The sequence below is a fragment of the Syngnathoides biaculeatus genome, chromosome 1 (assembly GCF_019802595.1).
Source record: "Syngnathoides biaculeatus isolate LvHL_M chromosome 1, ASM1980259v1, whole genome shotgun sequence".
NCBI classification, from domain to species: Eukaryota; Metazoa; Chordata; class Actinopteri; order Syngnathiformes; family Syngnathidae; genus Syngnathoides; species Syngnathoides biaculeatus.
Window position 1 is genome coordinate 12,366,205 of NC_084640.1, and position 18,148 is coordinate 12,384,352.

At 42.7% G+C, this 18,148-nt stretch overlaps 1 protein-coding gene across 2 annotated transcripts in view; it reads right to left on the reverse strand.

The window, feature by feature from the left end:
* The window catches only part of col16a1 (collagen, type XVI, alpha 1), a 40,873-nt gene that overhangs the window by 7,991 nt on the left and 14,734 nt on the right, over positions 1-18,148 (reverse strand). Inside the window, exons 2-45 of one of the 2 annotated variants that reach the window (XM_061817108.1) lie at positions 17,708-17,831; positions 17,010-17,084; positions 16,803-16,899; positions 15,819-15,899; positions 15,013-15,078; positions 13,986-14,018; positions 12,069-12,119; positions 11,872-11,904; positions 11,660-11,704; positions 11,194-11,232; positions 11,003-11,065; positions 10,049-10,093; positions 9,867-9,962; positions 9,691-9,729; positions 9,556-9,600; positions 9,438-9,473; positions 9,231-9,353; positions 8,756-8,791; positions 8,355-8,390; positions 8,149-8,277; positions 7,873-7,917; positions 7,493-7,528; positions 7,339-7,392; positions 7,168-7,218; positions 6,936-7,079; positions 6,795-6,830; positions 6,410-6,517; positions 6,149-6,271; positions 5,997-6,050; positions 5,861-5,902; positions 5,524-5,559; positions 5,394-5,447; positions 5,224-5,292; positions 5,087-5,140; positions 4,707-4,733; positions 3,799-3,855; positions 3,615-3,659; positions 3,453-3,524; positions 1,805-1,855; positions 1,579-1,698; positions 1,425-1,457; positions 1,278-1,349; positions 1,156-1,200; positions 825-869 (exon numbers count right to left, since the gene is read on the reverse strand). In XM_061817108.1, the coding sequence (XP_061673092.1) occupies positions 825-869; positions 1,156-1,200; positions 1,278-1,349; positions 1,425-1,457; positions 1,579-1,698; positions 1,805-1,855; positions 3,453-3,524; positions 3,615-3,659; positions 3,799-3,855; positions 4,707-4,733; positions 5,087-5,140; positions 5,224-5,292; positions 5,394-5,447; positions 5,524-5,559; positions 5,861-5,902; positions 5,997-6,050; positions 6,149-6,271; positions 6,410-6,517; positions 6,795-6,830; positions 6,936-7,079; positions 7,168-7,218; positions 7,339-7,392; positions 7,493-7,528; positions 7,873-7,917; positions 8,149-8,277; positions 8,355-8,390; positions 8,756-8,791; positions 9,231-9,353; positions 9,438-9,473; positions 9,556-9,600; positions 9,691-9,729; positions 9,867-9,962; positions 10,049-10,093; positions 11,003-11,065; positions 11,194-11,232; positions 11,660-11,704; positions 11,872-11,904; positions 12,069-12,119; positions 13,986-14,018; positions 15,013-15,078; positions 15,819-15,899; positions 16,803-16,899; positions 17,010-17,084; positions 17,708-17,727 (2,661 nt within the window). In that variant the 5' untranslated portion in view covers positions 17,728-17,831. Of the gene's footprint in view, positions 1-824; positions 870-1,155; positions 1,201-1,277; positions 1,350-1,424; positions 1,458-1,578; positions 1,699-1,804; positions 1,856-3,452; positions 3,525-3,614; positions 3,660-3,798; positions 3,856-4,706; positions 4,734-5,086; positions 5,141-5,223; positions 5,293-5,393; positions 5,448-5,523; positions 5,560-5,860; positions 5,903-5,996; positions 6,051-6,148; positions 6,272-6,409; positions 6,518-6,794; positions 6,831-6,935; positions 7,080-7,167; positions 7,219-7,338; positions 7,393-7,492; positions 7,529-7,872; positions 7,918-8,148; positions 8,278-8,354; positions 8,391-8,755; positions 8,792-9,230; positions 9,354-9,437; positions 9,474-9,555; positions 9,601-9,690; positions 9,730-9,866; positions 9,963-10,048; positions 10,094-11,002; positions 11,066-11,193; positions 11,233-11,659; positions 11,705-11,871; positions 11,905-12,068; positions 12,120-13,985; positions 14,019-15,012; positions 15,079-15,818; positions 15,900-16,802; positions 17,085-17,707; positions 17,832-18,148 lie in introns of both variants that reach the window. The other variant, XM_061817098.1, reaches the window with a different exon arrangement.

An 18,148-nucleotide genomic window follows, 5' to 3' on the forward strand; every position in this document is an offset into this window, starting at 1 on the left:
GCATTTCATGTCCTCTCTGGCTTCGTGCTCTCGGCATCTGAGGTCGAACACAGCGTGCTCGGTTGATTTGCCACAAATCGGTTGCTAAAACACATTTCCACCTCTTTGGAAAAAAAAAAAAGCTTTTATTTTCAGTCAATGCTGGGGATTGACTGAGAAGCACACTGAGTAATTCCAAACTGTTCGCTGTTTGAGCTTTTTTGATGATGGGAGCTGCGACTTTTAAAGGAAAACAAACATGCCAATTAGAAAGTGATTTGAAACATAATTACTGCTTTGATCACAATGTGATTACGGATGGTCGCAAGTTAGCGTGATTACTAACTGATCTTCGAAGACTAATTGGCAGCTGGGCATCGTGAGCAATTGGCAACAATGGTGACGGCTAATCAATTTAGGTGCTGCTTTTATCCTAGCAACATGCAAGCTAGCACCTGCTGCAAAAGTGCTACTACAGCGCAAATGACTTCCACTCACGGAGCTCCTTCATCAAGCTTCTTAAGGCTACAAAAACCACACATCTGCACGAGGAGAGGAGGGTGCCTCGCCCTCGTCAAGCAGCAACCAAATCACTCCATCTTAATCAACTTCCATTAAAGAAGCCCCACTAAAAGGCGGAAACACTGATGGCATAATCAAGGAGTGCTTCATGTAAAACCGACGGCACGCACACGCGTTTCGAGTAAGATTATGTACTGTAGGTCATTTTAAATAATATCCAACGATCCAACAATTATTATAAGTGAATAGATCCAAATTGAGTGTCTCGAGAGAAAGTTGAGTCAAAATACGATAAAAATAAATGTGGTGTGGAGAAATCTTACAGGTGAGCCAGATGGGCCTGGAGGACCTGGGAAGCCTGGAGGCCCCTGCGAACAAATTGTGATAAAGGAAAGAAACAAAAAGACATCATGTTTGAACTTGTTTAAATCTATATTGCAAAATATATTCAATGCCTATATTGTCAAAATGTTCCAGATTCGTTGCACGTGCTTTTCTCCAAGTCCAGTATGTGACTGTGTACTGTACAAATATATGTATAAATATAACACGTGAATTATAAAGTAGTTTAACAAAAATCCACTTTGAAATAAAGTTTCTTAAGTTAAATATGTACTGTGTGGACGTGTACAATGTGCATGAGTACATCTTCACCATGTTTCCCGGAAGCCCAGCTTGTCCTCTGTCTCCCGGGATGCCCTGTAAAAAAAGATGAGGAAAGTTTTGAAAGTGAAACAAAAAAGAAATAAATAGTTAAATCGCAAATGCATACTCACAGGTTCCCCGCGTATTCCCTGTGACCCGGGCACCCCTGGAACTCCAGGTGATCCTGTGCAGCTGCAGGGGTCCTACAGTGCAGTGCCCAATAAATAAATAAATAGCAAGAAATCCACACAAAATTGCATCTTTGTCTGTGCTCTGACCCTTGGTTCTGTTGCCTGTAGTTTCTCCAAACACTGCAAGCATCCAAGAAATAAGTGAAACATGTTATTGCTAAGCCATCAACAGTGCAAACAGTACATTTGAAAGAAAATATGTTAATGCTTTAAGCATAAGCTAAAATATTATATTTCTTACGCTGTCACAGTTATCCAAGGGGGTTACACCAGGTTTCCCCTGGTCTCCCTTTTCGCCCTTGGCACCAGCCATGCCTGGCACTCCCGGCATCCCTTGGGAACAGTCCCCTTCACATGCTTTCTGCATTATAGCAACAAACACAACACAGTATAGAGATTTTAAATAGTCAGAGAGTAACTTTTTCTCATGAACACAAAGGGGATGAAAACAACAACAACAAACTCACATCGCCGTCTTCATCAGAAGCATCCTGAGGCAACAACCGCAAGTCAGACTTCTGCAAAATGAAATTGCCAATGAATTTTTGTTTTAGAACTTCATTGCTAAAAAGACCACAAAAACTTGCAATCATATTGTTGTATTCTTGTGCTGGGTTCATATTTTTATATTGAGTGGATGCGTTGGATTAATCATCTGACGTTCGGCCGAGAAACTAAAAATAATACGCTTGTGCTAAATATGTGTTCAAGGCTTTTGAATTAGTTCAGAATTAATTACTAGTTGCATTACTTTGTGGGTTCATTACTTATTTGCCGTGTCTTCCGGCACTGCTAGTTTCTTTAATCAAATGTCAAAACAAAAACAAAAACAAAAAAAAAAAAAAAAAAAAAAAACGGTAATAAGCGAGCATGTAAAACACAAACTTGATTTTCCAGCCTGTACCATAAAAAAATAACAAATTAACAACATTTGAATCACTCTGAAGCTTTTAATACTTTTAAAAGCGTGAGAGAGGAGAGAATTTGTGATGATGTGTTTACCGACATAAAGGTCAAACTGACCTTTTCAAGCTTTCAAGTTTCTTTGCAATATATTTTTTTAATGTCTTATCTTTTGATTTCCTCTGACGCACACAGGAAAATCAGACTTTTGATATTCCTCGCTGGTGGTATTCATCATCTTCAATCTCAATCATTAATAGTTCAATACACCAAAACATCAAACACAAGAAAAAAAAAAAGTTTGATCGATAATAGCAGCTCACTCAAAAGACGCAATTAAGGGCAACTAAAATTAAGCATAGATATCAGGGTTATGCATATCGCGAGTGGTAGCGTCTTTTAAAGGTGCAGTACCTAGAATAGCGCCACCTCAACTCCTTTGCTCGCTAATTTTACTTACAACGTATCCAGGCAAACCCGGTTTTCCCGGTATCCCGTCCTTCCCGGGGATACCCTGAAAGATTGAACTGAGGTTGAACTGATTGGTTGCCAATCGAGGGGTTAACCAGGCCCTTCTCCACCAGAGCTCAGGGTCGAGTCAAAGGGCGAGGAGCAAAAACGGTTAAAGTTCTTCCTTCTCGTATGAGTTTGGGGTCTCAAACAGTACAGATGGAAATTGTGGAATTTGAGTGATACAATTTCAATTTTACAGTTATTTTGGGGGGGAAAGACTTAAGGTAGTGAGAATTTTTCCATTCCTCCACCATCCCCGCTTATGTCTTTCTTGACACCTTTGACTCTTGAAAAACACCACAGTAAAACTTTATTTGAAGGTATTGAAAAAATATTAATATTTTACTGCTAATATTCAAAAGAAGACCTTCAAATAATAGTTTTGTCTTGATTGACATTCCCCATAGTCGGCTCAGTTGCAGCCAATTTGCATGAAAGCATGAAGTATTAGTGCATTTTTTTTTGGTTGAATCCTGATGACTTGAGTTCCGTCGCTACAATTTCGTGACATAATTCCAGCATGCATTTTTTTTTCACCCTCAATTTCCAAAGCTTGTCAAAATCTTCACTTAAGGACTCCCAACCAAGCAAGCTGAAGCTCCAACTGCAAGTAGTTTGAAGTTCAATTCAGAGGAAAAGCTGAAACTCTGAATTGAATGAAGAAAGAATGGCAAACCACCCCGTTCCCATGTCTCTTACTTGAGATCCTGGCACTCCGTTGGTACCATGAGGCCCTGGTGGACCTGGCGGGCCCGGTGGTCCTGGTGGTCCCTGCAACACGTAACATTCCGCGAACAAAACACAACATTGGACATGTCAAAAAGTCAAAAACAAGGAACATTAACGGTGGACGGATCAGACCTGAGGGCCTGGCTGCCACGTGCCTATTAAAGCCCCGGGGGCCCCCTGGAAGAAGAGAGCCACCAAAATCAAACACTTGCACAAGCAGAATGGAAAGCAATCCCAAACTGAGAAGTGGAAAACAACAAACGTTGGGTGACAATTCTGGAAAAGGAATTCAAGTCATGCTTCTGTCGATACTCACAGGTCCACCTCCACCCGACTGCATTGGCATTACGCAGTTGCACTCGCCGGGGTCGCCCTAAAAACAGAGGGAGATTGGAATATCCAAAATGTTAACTGAAGTATAGCCGTCATTCTATTAACTACACAAGGGTGATGAATCTGTATTTCCTTCCTAATCCCGAAGTTTTATGCATTAGGGGACTCATTTTGGTGCAAGATTAAACGCTTTGAATATGGTTATCACTCCATTAACTCCAAGAGTTGCTGTAGATGAAATTGTCACGCCAAAGTGTGCTGTGCAAGCATACAGCGAGTGCACGCGACGCAAAGCAGGTGCAACTCCCCTCCCACACATCCTTATATTCAATCCCATCCTTCCCTTCCAAGTACGCAAATTAACTCGACATATTAATTTCTTCTGAGCATGGTCGACTTCCATCTATCCAATTATCTGAGCCGCTTATCCTCACAAGTGCTTGAGCCTATGGCACCTATCTTCGGAACCGGTTGCAAGCCGCTTTGGACCATGGTCGACGTAAACAACCTTATCCTCCGTTCCAAATTATTTTTTATAACAGCTCCTATCATGCAAATTACATCCAGCTAACTTTTGAAAGTAGAAGACGTTTTTTTGTTCCCTCATCTCACTAACCCCTGCATGCACCTTTGGTTAAGAAGTCGGATGAATATGGTAAGCGATAGTCTGAGGCAACTGCTGACACAAGTCCCCTAAAATTACTCTTGTTTACCATCCACAATACACTTGTCACCTCTTCTGGTTTTCTATCTATGGCCCTTCGGTAGCGTTTTCTGTGTCTATGTGTGTTTGTGTGTATGTGTGGGTGCATGTGCGATTACCATCTGTTCCACCCTCTCATATCCCAACCCCTCAGAGAGCATTTCATCCAAACAAAATGGTAGACTTACCTTGTCCCCCTTAGCTCCATCAAGCCCCTGCAATAGTACACACACAGACACACAGACACACGCTGGTTTGTTAATCAAGAAGAAAGCCGAGGGCCGTGAGCTGAGCACAAATCAGGGGCCCGTGGATGAAATGGCAGAAGACGATGCCTCTGTGCTAGGTAGAGGCAGTTTTCCTTGGTTATCGATGTTGCCCACAATCAAGGGCAATCCTAAAACAAGCTCAATCAAAAATGACACTCTTGACAGACACGAACACAAGAAGGCAATTATTCAAATTAGCTTATGGGACTTTGCATCTTTAAACATCATTTCTACATTGCTAATGTATTTAAAAAAAATGTCCATGGTGTTTGGGACGATAAATCAACAAGACAACTCACAGGTCTGCCATCCGCTCCTGGAGATCCGCGGGAGCCGGGAGCGCCGTCTCTACCCTGCGGGTGAAAAGGGAAAAAGGTTGGTGACAATGCATTCGTACGCGGTTGCCAAATGGACGGTTTTGCAAATGATGTCATACTGGTGGCCCAGTTACGCCGAAGCCCATTGGCCCTTGAGGTCCTGGAGGCCCAGCATCTCCGCTCACGCCCTATGAATAAAAGTACACCAATTATATTTTACGTCTTCAAACAGAATATATCAGGGATGGCAGCCTATTGCAGAGACTATTACAAAATGTGAAAGGTTTACCTTTTCCCCAGCAGGACCTGCGGGGCCAGGTGTTCCTCTGGATCCAGAAGGTCCCTGAACAAAACATTAATTTTAGATGGAACTATCAGGTGTCAAAAACTACAACTTTTTTAATTCGACTCAAACTTACAGCAATACCCGGAAGTCCTCTTGGTCCTTCAATACCCTTTGAGGTAGATTGAGAAAAGTACTGGTCAAAGAGTGATTTCCCTCCATTACACTAAGCTGACTCACTGGTCAAACAAATAATGAATGTTTTTTATGAACCTACCTTTCCCTAGATATACTACAGCAAGATTATATGGCGGATGTGAAAAATGTAAACACAGATATCACAGAGGAATTTGGTGTTCATTAAATATCAGCCGAAATGAAACGAGCTCTGTGTTGTGAACATGTGCCGCAGACAGAAATTGCTTTGAACTGCCAAATGTGTTTATATTGCAATTTAAATAAATCTGTCTTACCTGTACACCTGGGAGGCCGACTCCTGCAAGTCCAGGTTCTCCCTAAGGGGAGCGCAGCAAAATCATCCTCTAAATGCTTTTAAATCTTGCAACAACAACACGATAACTACAACAACCAATAAATGGACATTCATACCTTGCTGCCTTTGAGACCAGGGGGCCCTTGTACGCCCGGTAAGCCTGGTTTACCCTAAAATAAAAAACGAGATATATGATCTAATCATCGAGCTACTCTGAAGGCCAAGACCCAGCTAGAGAGTAACAGCTCAAAAAGGTTGCTTTTCTCACATTTTTGCCCGTCTTGCTCACTCCTGGAGCACCAGGCTCTCCCCTTTCTCCTTTTTGCCCCGGCACAGCCGTAACGTCGCCCACCGCAGTGCCCAGAGATGAACAGCTGGTACAAGCATCACCCTGGCAAAACGCATCAAATCAAAGTTGGATCTAGAAATTCATTAAGACTATTGGTAATGATTCGTCAGCATTGGTTTATAACAGTATCAAAGTATTATTTATTATTATTATACACTGCGCATATCGAAAGAAATGCACCTTTTCTCCCTTGATGCCCATTCGTCCATCCTGTCCCGGCTCTCCAGGCAGTCCTGGGACTCCAGGAGCACCGTCGTCTCCAGTATCACCTTTGTCACCTTGGTCACCCTGATAACGCGCACACATCATAAATGTATTCTTGACGCATTGATGCATTTTGCACATACAAATCTAGCAGTTTACTGTTTCCAAAAACTTCCCTTTTCCACATCTTATCAGTTACAGGTGGTCTAGCTATCAACTTAACCCTACATGTTTTAAAGTCAGATTTGTAATGGTTCTTTTTTAGGGAAGTAGTTTATGTATTTTCCTTTTTTTTTTTTTTTTTTTTTTTTTGCTTTTTCGACCGAGACAAGGTCTGGGTGAATTTGTTGATGCGACTTGCCTTATCTCCTTTCTCTCCAGCAGCACCCGGGGGGCCCTGTGCGGTGGGTGGAACACATTGATGTGAACATGCACCTGGACACACTCTGAAAATCCCTCATTGCAATCTATTTGTATTTAGTTTAGTAGTTCGTATCAGCACCTGTTTGCCATCTGCCCCAAGCCCGGGAAGTCCAGGCGCACCCGGAGGGCCAGGTTCACCTGGGTTGCCTATTGTTCCCTCAGGTATTTTGATGCTGGCAGGACCGCTGCCAACTTCGTATGGCTGGCACGCACCACACTGGCCCTTAAAAAGTGCAGAGGATAAAGAAGGTTACATTGCATGAAAATCATGCTGAAGCACACTAAGAATGAGTACATAAGTCTTCTCTTACCGGCTCCCCTTTCTGGCCGGGAAGGCTGAGACCAGGCAGTCCAATCTCTCCCTGTAAATATAGAAACAAAACGAAAAAAACAGTGTCACGATTACTTTTTAACAAAAACATTTTTTTTTATCTTAAATAGCCGGCTATATGTTTATCCGGGCAGTTTGATAGTTTTCTTACCTTTTCACCCTTCTCTCCATTCCTGCCAGCCGATCCTTTTGCACCAAGTTTTCCCTGTTTTTTGGGGGGTGGTGGATAATAATCTTTTCATGATTTGACAGGATCATGATGTGACTCAGAACATTCTGTTTCAAAGAGCTTAATCTAAACTCACCGGCTTACCATCAGCTCCTCTTCTCCCCGCATTCCCCTGCAGACAAGCAAAAGAGAAAAAAAAATAAAATTAATATAAAGGGATGTGTCTTTTGAATTGGTAATTCACGGTTCATCCTCAGATGCACCTCGGAGGCAAGCGTGTCAAATGCATTTACCGCGTCGGTATCTACGAGTTTCACCAAAAGGCTCCCCACTAACTAAAATTGCTATAACAGTCTAGACCGAAAATCTGCGTACCACAGTGATGATATTTGTCCCGTAGTTCATTAAAAGACCCATTTGAGAAAAAAAAGTTGGGTGAATTTACTTTATAGAAATCGTAAGCATAGCTTGCGATTGAGGTGACCTACTATCCTGTTTCTTATTTATGTTACTTACCTTCTCTCCTCTTGGGCCAGGTGGTCCTACATTTCCAGCGTCTCCCTATTGGGGGGTGAAAAAGTGAAACAAATGCATCATTTTAATGAAGCTCCTTATCGTGGCTCACACATGCAAAGAAAACCACTGATATAAACAAAAACAGCAATGCATACAAAGTCAAAGAAATACAATTACCCAATAAATTTCATGCTACCGTATCTTTTTGCTTTCTTTACTGGGAAGTTCTATAAACAAGCAAGAGTCATTATTACTGAACTGTATGGATAGACCTACTTGTTCTCCTTGAATTCCAATGCCTGGCTCTCCTTTTTGGCCCTTCACTTGCAGAGTTTGAGTCGCGAGACCGGAGACCAGGTTTGGGGGAATCTCACCCAAGGTGGGGCACGCAGAGCAGGGCTCACCCTGGACATGACCGCACAAAATAGTTTCCTTTCAATAAGTGTCAAACTGTTGTTTAAATTCTGACACAGCACACTGACCTTTTCTCCTTTCACACCATCTGATCCTGCTTCTCCCTATATAAAAAAAAATAAAATTAGAATTTATGATCCCCTTATGTACAGGACTGCTCCGAGACGTCGTGTTTTGACACGACAACGGAAGCATACGGGTCAGTGTAATTAGGCAGATGTGGGATCTGTGAGCATGACAAAGTGCTTGGGTGGGCTTGCTGCGCATGTGAGCAGAGATCTAGAAAGGCGACCATGTGTGAGAGCACTCAAAGGAAAGGCATTGCCATTTCCATCTGCTTTCGGCGAGGCCCCTCTGCAAAAGCCCGTGCTTATCTGAGTCTGTTAGGATGCAGATGAGCGTGTTTATGCAGCACTTGCACTGAATATGAAAGAGATGAGCGGTAAATGAAGAAGTAACAACTACATACCTTCTGTCCGCTCTTTCCATCCACACCTTGAAGTCCCTGGTGAATGCAGACATAAGAGAGATGATTTGTCAAAGTTTGTCAGCGAGCGAGGTTGTATCCCATTTTGCCGCTCTTTGCTGCTCCAACTTTTGTCCACCTTCAATAACAGACTACAGGTAACAGATACTTGCAAAACAGAAAAGTGGTGCAGAGAATGTTGATATTCACACATATGAATCATTTCCCATTCCATTTGAAAAGACACTAAATGTGCACCGTGAGAAACGGCTTTCCTTCGAGCCGCTGCAATACTTTGGTTAAGTTACAAGGACAGGTACCATCCTGAGTCCAATATCTGAAACTATAAATTGGAAGAAAAATGCAACGCACACAGTACGCCGCAGAGATGTTGTTTAGATTATGTCTGACAAAAAAATCCAGAATAGGCTGTTAAAAGTATCATAAAGTTGTGATTGATTGCCCAAATTCAACTTACAGGTGGTCCTCTCTCTCCAACTCCTGGCAAACCGGGCTCTCCTTTGGGGCCCCTCATCCCTTGCAAAGCCACCGTGTTGCCGAGATCGACGGGCAGTGTGGGGCACACTTCGCATGGCTCTCCCTGAAAATGAAAGTCAAACACACTAAATAGTGAGGCCAAATCACACACACTGAAGATAAAGTGCTTCAAGACTGGCTGGATTACCTTTTCTCCTTTATGCCCAGCTGGTCCTCTTGGACCCTAAGAGTTGAACAGGCGTATAGAAGACATTTTCTGTGCACATTACTGCATAGCTTTTAAAAAAAATGTACCGATAACTCACCGGATCTCCAGGTAATCCATCGTCCCCTTGAGGTCCGGGGTCACCCTGTTAGACCAAAGCATGAGGCATTAAAACAATCGAGTTTGGAAGGCAAAAAAAAGGTGAAATAGAATAATGTTATGATTGTAAGCAGACCGTGTCTCCTTTAGGACCACCAGGTTGACCAGGAGGGCCCTCAAGGAGAAGAACAAAATTATTTTATTCAACTCTATCAAGTCTCAATCCACCGTATCTATTCCAGTGATGTACAGACAGTAAGCAAATCAGTAAAATGACATGAGTCGATTATTGGATTGACTGAATTTACTCACAGCTGGACCTGGCTCGCCGAGTCCGGGCTGGCCCGGTAGTCCGGGCGTTCCGGGCTCACCGGCCAAGCCTTCAGGACCCACCGATCCTGAGGTGCCCTGAAAAAGGTTCAACACAGATCAGTTTAATTGTGATGCGAGATTGAAGATGTGAAAAAAGTTGAGAGATTTCAGATTTAATGCACCTTCTGTCCCTTGGGCCCGACAACGCAGATGGAGCCTGCTCGACCCTGGGAGATGATGACAGGCAGAAAGAAATGTGCCAGGTCAGTGACATCATCAACGACAGCACGAGTGACGGACCGAGATCGCCGACCCTCAACCTCCCAAAATTGGGAAAGACATCTGTTGATTTCCCACATTTGCAAGACATCTTAAAAAGGGAACTCGCTGACGGAGGAATATTCTAGTGTGTAAGAGGTACGATCTTTAGCACACTGGCACTGATTCCTCTCTGCCTAATTCATGTCACATCAACCAGCGCATTTATATTCACTATGTCAGATGGATGGAGGCTTAAGAAGAATCTATCCTCTGCCAAATCCATCTGTTTGCGAAAACCACTTTAGCCTGGTGAACGACTGAAAGTGAGTTTCTGATGCTGGAACCGGAGGGGGGGAATATCTCAGCGCAGACGTACGCGTTGTAATTTGTTCCTCAAAACTTTCCATCGCATCTGCGGGATCACCACTCTGAACAGGGAAGATTAAAGGTTTAAATCTTCCTGAATGGGGGGGAGAAGGGGGGAGGGAGAAGGGGGGGGGAGCTGCCTGCGTGCCAGACGGAGAGCCCGGTCAATGAGGCGGCATTGATTGTGCAAGCTTTGTTGCTCTAGTCTAATCTAACCGGCGTTACCAGACTGACTTCAAGCTGTGGCAGTGAGAGGGGGGATGAGATATCAATGGGAGTCTGGGCTTAAAGATTAATGCCATATAAGTTGAGTGAATATGCCCTTAGTCTGATAAAAGTGCCTGGGTGCGCTGATATCGGCCCACGAGTGTGCTTTGTAAGCACAAACTCAACTTGGCATTTTGTTGAGTGCATCAATTGGAGGATTTGTGCTCATGTCATGGAGCTCCGGTCTCAATTTGGGGATAAATCTACAAGTTCATTAGAGGAAGAAACAAAGAATCACTTACATCCTTCCCTGGAGTGCCTGTGAGACCCTGTGGACCAATCTCACCCTTTTGACCTTTGAGTTCCTGGCGAGAGGCAGACAAACAAAAAGTGAGAAACACAATGAGGAAGAGCCGGTGGGACTTCAAGGGTCGAAAATTAATATGATGGTCAGAACAAGGTCAAGTCTCCATTCGCTTCTGAAACCGTTCACCTTGAACTCTGCCGCTTCGGCCCAGTTGGCAAGCAGCGCCTGTGAAGTGAAGAAACACGCCAGGCTCAAATCAATGGCCTGCTTCAGAAAAATCACATATCGCACACGCCACTGGTGCAAAGCAAACAACGCAGCAACTAGTCAGCCATCCTGCAGGACAAGCGGCAAAGAACCTGTGCTCCAAAACACACACACACACACACACGCACGCACAACCTGAGGATGCATGCATAATGCAGACGAAACACAGGCAGGGACACTGAGGTAACACTTTACAATTTAGATGCAGTGAAAACTCAGTCAGGCCTAACCGCACTGACACTTGCAGTGTGAAGACACTCTGACTTACCAGTGGAAAAAAACAAAACAAAAAAACACATTGCTATTGTTCAGAGTAAAAATAGGTTTTGGAAAAGTTGGAGGTATTGGACGCAGCGGGAGGCGACGCAGTGACCTTTAAACTCACCCCCTCTCCTTTCTCTCCTTTCTCGCCTTTAGTTCCCTCCGCGCACTGGGGTTAGAGACACACAAGTTGCCGTGTTTTATTGATGGAGGCCACTTTTGGCAAGACAATGACGCCAAATAAGGGGCAATACTTTTTTTTTTTTTTTGCTGCAAAATGATGTAGTGTTCATTATCAAAAAAAAAGAAAAAACCATAATAATTTACAGTACTCACTGGACTTGACTGGACGCTCAAACAATCATCACCCTAAGAGAAAAAGGCAAAATAAAAAGAACTCTTTTTTTTTTTTTTTCTTTGTGCTTCCATGTACCACTTAACAGCTCAAAGCATGTCAGGGCACGAAATGACTTTGACACATTCCGCTGATGATTACCCCCGCCGTACGCACAAAAGCACAAAGTATGACTCACCCGACTGCCTTTTTCCCCTTTGATCCCAGCAAGTTGAGCAAGATTTAAAACCTGAAAAATGAACATGTGAATACCACCCAGTTACACAGTCCCAACATATGGCAATTATCAAATTGTGGAGTGGAGGGACAACCGTCCTTATAATGAGTTAACAGTTCAAATTGAGCAGTATATGCTGCTACCAGGTGGTGGCACTATTTCATAAAAATAAACAACCCGGCACTGTTACGGTTTACACTTAAAAAAAAGGATGTGAGGTGTGCACATACACATGCATTACCACAGAGCACCCATGGGAGACAGAGATCAGTTGGAATGTTTGATTCCCCCAGCACACTACTGAGCGGAGCAGATGCTCTGCAACAGGAGGGCCCGCACGCCCAAATTGGATCGCCGTTAAAAACATAACTGAAGTCTTTTTAGAATCATAAGGTAATTAAAATCCGAGCCCCCCTCTCGCATCTGCCGTTTCTGCAAGCTTTCACACTTACTGTGTCTCTGCATGCAGGCCAGTTTGCACAGACACATTGTGCTGCTTGCCCCCTCGCCCTCTGACGCTCTTTCGAAAGCTAAACCTAAAGCCATCAGCGGCAGTGATGACTCACTGTTTCCAAGCTCTTTTTCTCTGATATTGGACTTAGTCGGGCCCTTGCAGTCAAAACCTGAGAGGCTTTGCTCGTGTTGTCTACAGGAAATAGTAGTAACGCCACTTTCATTGCATGAGATATAAATAGCAGACGTCCTCCCATCTGTCAGGCTTCCTTTTTTTTTTATTTTCATTGTTAATACTACAGTTGAATGTTGAAGTGTGCTTGTACATTTCGTTCAAGTTTTATGAAGGCAACAGTATGTTGCCGCTCACTTTCCTATAGAGAAAAGACAAGTTGAATGTCTGCCAGTATCAAGCACAGAAGTGTACTTGCCTTTGAAGGTTTGACTGTATATTTTTTTTCAAATATCCAAAAATTATGGATCAAATACAACAATAGCCGTGTCTTAATTTTTCTACAAAATCCTTCTTGACTGCTGGATATATCATCAGTGACAACGTTTTAGGGATGAAAATAATTGTGGTATTCTATTTCTGTATGAATCTTGTTTTGGAACATTTGATTTGTTGCTGATTTTGAATTTCAGGTTTTTGCCTCACATAATGAAAGTAGTCATTATATTCAAAGTTAGCACAACAAGAACACTGTGATGGAAATTGGTTTCTGGCGCAGCTTTAGCGAAGGTGCCCGAGCAGAAGCCAAACTGAGATTAGATTTCTTGAAATATTCACGTTATGCATTTGCCTTTTATATATCATGTATGTATGCCGGGATTCCTATGGGTGCAATGCATTTTTTATATTGGACAAAACATTGCCTGTGCAATTTGTTCACTGCTGTGACTTTGCAAGGACTTCCTCCTGCATTAAGTAGCATGGCCCCAACACTAATAACCTACATTGAGAAAGTCGGCGAAGGTGGCCAGGTGCACAAGTGAGCACACGCAGGAGCGACATAATGAAGCATCTAGAGTTTTGTGTTCTATTTGTGAAAAGAACATGGCTGGTGTAGCCGAATGACAAAATTTATCAAGCGGGTGCAACTCCCGAATGAGGCGCATAATGAGGTGAAAATCGCTCCTCAGTCAGTCAGATAGGTAGGTGGGCGAGCGAGGAAGAGAGGAAAAAAAGGGAATTCTCGTTATTCCAACAACATGCATCAACTATCAAAACAGCAAAAAAGGAAATGCATGACCTGCATATATCTTTAAAAAAAAAAAAAAAAAAAAAGCTTATCTGGAGCCACAAAAGAAAATTGATGAAAATACGCTAAGATGAACAAATTCTCACAAGAAACATGAAAATTGAATGAAGTGATAAGGCTGTGATAAATGGATAAATGGAAGCTCTTGAACAAAGAGACATACTTTCTCTGCCAGGTCCTTGGATGAGAAGATCTCCTTTTAGACAAGAAAACAAAGAGGTTAGTCACCCAAAAAAAAAAAAGAAAAGAAAAAGATACAGTCTTGTGTTGTAATTCAGTTTCAGTTACACGATGGTTGAGAAGTCCGAGTACATGCATTTAAAAAACGAAACAAAACAAATTCGGAGCCATTCATAAGAGAAATGTCTATTTCGCTAAGATTGCCAAATATGACATCATCTGTTGCAGAAAGTGCAAAGGAAAATTTATGTGGAAAAAAACAAACAACTGCAGTAAAAAAGTCAAGGTCAGTATCTTGCTGTTTGTGCCTTTGTGCTTTTCAAAAGCAAAAGGGACATTTAGTGGCAATAGAAATGGAACATAAAAGTGTCTTGGATGAAATGATCTGTGATAATGTCAGGAAGGGGAAGTCGCTTGGAACATTTCGCTTATTACGGAATTGCTATGCAGACGGAGTGTACAAGAAGTGATCGGAGATGGGGAAAAGGCTAACAGGTGAGAGTGAGAATGAAATAGATTCAACACTCAAGTTGATTTCCAAAACCAATTATCGTGGTACTTATTAGTGCTTCTGGAACTAGAAGCGTATCTTACGTGGAATGTATCGTGGATCTTGCAGGAGAAAAATCATTTTGATCATAATGATAATAATCATTTGCTGTAATTTACTCGACAATCCGTGATTGTGAGTGATGAATGCACTGTGAGTGTGGCAAAAACAAACTGCCCCCGTGTTGCTGCGGAAGAAATGTACAGTACTGTACATCAGCGTCTGACAGATATACGATTCACCATGGAAATTAGTGGAGGGAAAATAACTCCCATTGGTTGCATCAGGCACTCTTTGCAATGTTTTGACACGGCCTGAGGGTACTGAACAACTGCTACTTGAAACCCTAATCCAACAAGAATCTTTAGAAAACAAGAATAGTAGTTTAAAGAGGCACAAATCTACAAACCATTGGAAATTCTCACAATTGAACGGTGTTACTACGTATGCTGCTTTTTACCTGGTTAAACGTGTTTTCCAACTCATTCTCTGCGGCCCGTCGGCTCTTGGAGGCATCCGGGGGGCACTGTCACCGTGCAAGACAAAATATTTGAACATTGTTTCATTCAAAATACACCACAGTTTTGTATTACATATGACCAAACCTCCGCTAATTAAATGTTAACAGACAGAGCCTCTCGTCTGCCTTGATTAAAAGTACTCAGCTCCAGGCAAGGCTTGATTTACATCGGGGGACCAGACGGAATTCAATATAATAACTAAAACTTTAATGCACCTTCTTAAGAGGTTAGTGCTGGTGAGAGGAAGAAAAGCTCTGAAAATATTTTAACGCAAATGGAGAGATGCTTCCGATATGGTTTGTAATGTGGAAATTACATAAAGAAAATGAAAATGACCATGGTATTTTGTGAGTTAGAAGCTCAAATGTTTCGACGAGCTCATCATGTTACACTGTGCAAAACTTTCTCAGATACCACAGTCATAAACTGTATCATTTCTGGAGAGGCTTAAACTGGATTTAGTATTTTACAGCGCATGATAGCACATGTGTGGTCACGTCTGAACAGGGTTTAACAGATCTGATTGCTCGTTTTTTTGTTTTTTTTTTTCAAGATTTTTGGGGTGGTGGGGGAGAAACCATCAAACAATGCCGTTGACTGTTGTTCAGGCGTTGTGGTTATATGCTGAAAATAAGGACGTGAAGAGGTTTTAGGCAGCGTTTTAGACTTTGCTTGTTGGGAAGAGCAACAAGTAAAGGGTGAAAAATCTCTAAGCCACCAAAAAATGGCAGGTTACTCGTCTTACTCGAGCGCCTGGTATCTCACAGCAGGTTTCCTGGCTGGCGAGGGATGGATCACAATAGAGCACCAACTGCTGAATGTCCATCTGAGAGAGACAGAGGGAGGAAGATAAATAATCAACGCGTAAATGAGGCGCTAAACAAAGTTGAGGGAAATTAAGCGCTCATTTATATAAAGTGTTAGCAAAGCACTTTGTCGGGAGATTTTTGCGTGCCTGTATGTGTATGAATACCTATTCCCCGTGTTAACCAAACACCCTGCATGCTTTTAGACTAATGAAGTTAATTGATCTATAAACTAATATAAATGCCGGCATTACTGGATCTATTCAGGGTTAATAGGCAGCCTCATTCTCCCAGGTAGTCTGGTGGCTTTTTAATCATGACTGAACAAGATTGCCTCATCGAAAAACAGCACCCAGGAGCGGAGGATATGGCACAAAACACACACTCACGTAAATATTCATTTACACACGTGCAAAGAGAAACATTTGGCAGAGCGAAGGGATTTTAGAATAAATGCTTTTCCCTCATTGTCCCTGATCACACTGCCATTGGAGAGAATTAAAATTGCTTTGTAAAAAAAAAAAAAAAAGTGTACTAAGGGTGTGTTATTTAAACAAAGAACCACTAAGTCACTTTACGTTCTGTATTTTCAATGAAAAGTCTTATCCGTCTTTACGGCAAGGTATAAACAAAGATCGAATTAAGATTTAGGTGTGTAATAGTCCAATAAAAGCAGTCAAACTAAACGTTTTGCTGACTAAACAGAACAAAGTAGTTCAGAAGATGTTGAGAAATTACCCAACAAATGAATCAGGTGAAATTCATTAGAAGAAGAATTTCTCTATAAATCTAAATGATGCACATAGGTTTAAGGAGTGTGTAAAGTTACGAGCATTTAAAGACTTATGCATTCAATAAACAAAACTAATTCAAAATGGCAGTCACACACTGGCACTTGGAGGAGATTCAGCTAACAACCTTACCAGTACAGGCCCGGCATCTGCGGCCCGAATGCCCAGCAGGGTATTTCCATCAGTGGGCACTTTTCCTCGGGCCTCCAGGGGCTGCGTCTCGACGGGGCTGCAGTCCACGAGGAGGGAGGCGGAATGTTGTCGGACGCTGAGCGCCACCTTGTGCCAGCGTAAGTCCAGCAGAGGTTCTACACCCTCGTTACTGAAAACGCAGCTCACCAGGTCGCCCGCGGCGTCCGCCCGTCTGGCTCGCAACGACAGGGTGCCATCTGGCCCGTTGAGGTCCACGGAAAGCTACGTCGACGGCGTGGATGTCATCAGAACCGGAGGTGCGGGTGCCAAAAACAGAGAAAGATAAATATTCAAAACTACTTGAGCCTATTAAATCTGAAAGTGACAGGAATCAGTGTCAACAAAGAGTAATATCGACGTCCCACAACCACTACACGGTGTGTGGAATACACACACAGGGATGATTTAAAAAGGAAGACATTAATTACACACACGAGCAGCAGACCCAATAAATCATTCCTAATGAGGAGACTTGGCCTCCATTCATCATATATATCGAGTATTTAAATCTGGCCTCTAGTGATTATAGGTACTACGAGGAATCCCTGTGCTTCATCATACAACGCACGTGCATGAATAACAAAGAAGTGGAATACTGTAATGCAGGACACCAATGAATGGACGGGCACGAGAAAGAAGTCGAGAGAGGCGTTTCAGAGGAGGAATGAGGTGGCTTAAGGCAGCTGGAATGGAACTGGGAAAAAAATGTAAAGGTTCGAGAGACTGTGGGAAGGAGATTCGAAAGAAAAAAAAAGAGAAGTGATTCATGAGTGGAACCTGGGGGTAGGGATGTTGAGGGAAAGAAATTAGGGAAGATGATACGAAATATTTAAGAAGCAAAAAACCTGAGGGTATCCCTGCTCATCAGATATCTGGAGGAGGTAGCTGGTGTCCCTCAGGGCAGCCTTCTTTAACGCCAAGGTGAATATCAGAGTGAACTCATCAGGAAGGCCATCAGGAAACACCTCACTACAACACAGGACGTTCGTTTATTTTAGCTGCGGGACAACTGTTAATTACACTGTAAGACGATGAGTTCTGAAAACCTCAAAAATTTCGACTGGGTACATCATTCAAAATGCTGCTGATTCACATGGGAAGTTATTTCTTCGGGACAAAGGGTAACAAAAGATTTTTGAAGGGGGAAGGTCAAGAGAGGTCATAAATAACCCGAGGGTACAAGATAAGAAATAAAAGACATCCAGACTGATGACTAAAGTTCACAAGTTCGCATCCTCCTGGAATAATGACTCGACGGTTCTAGCAGGAACCTGTCAGATTGTCGT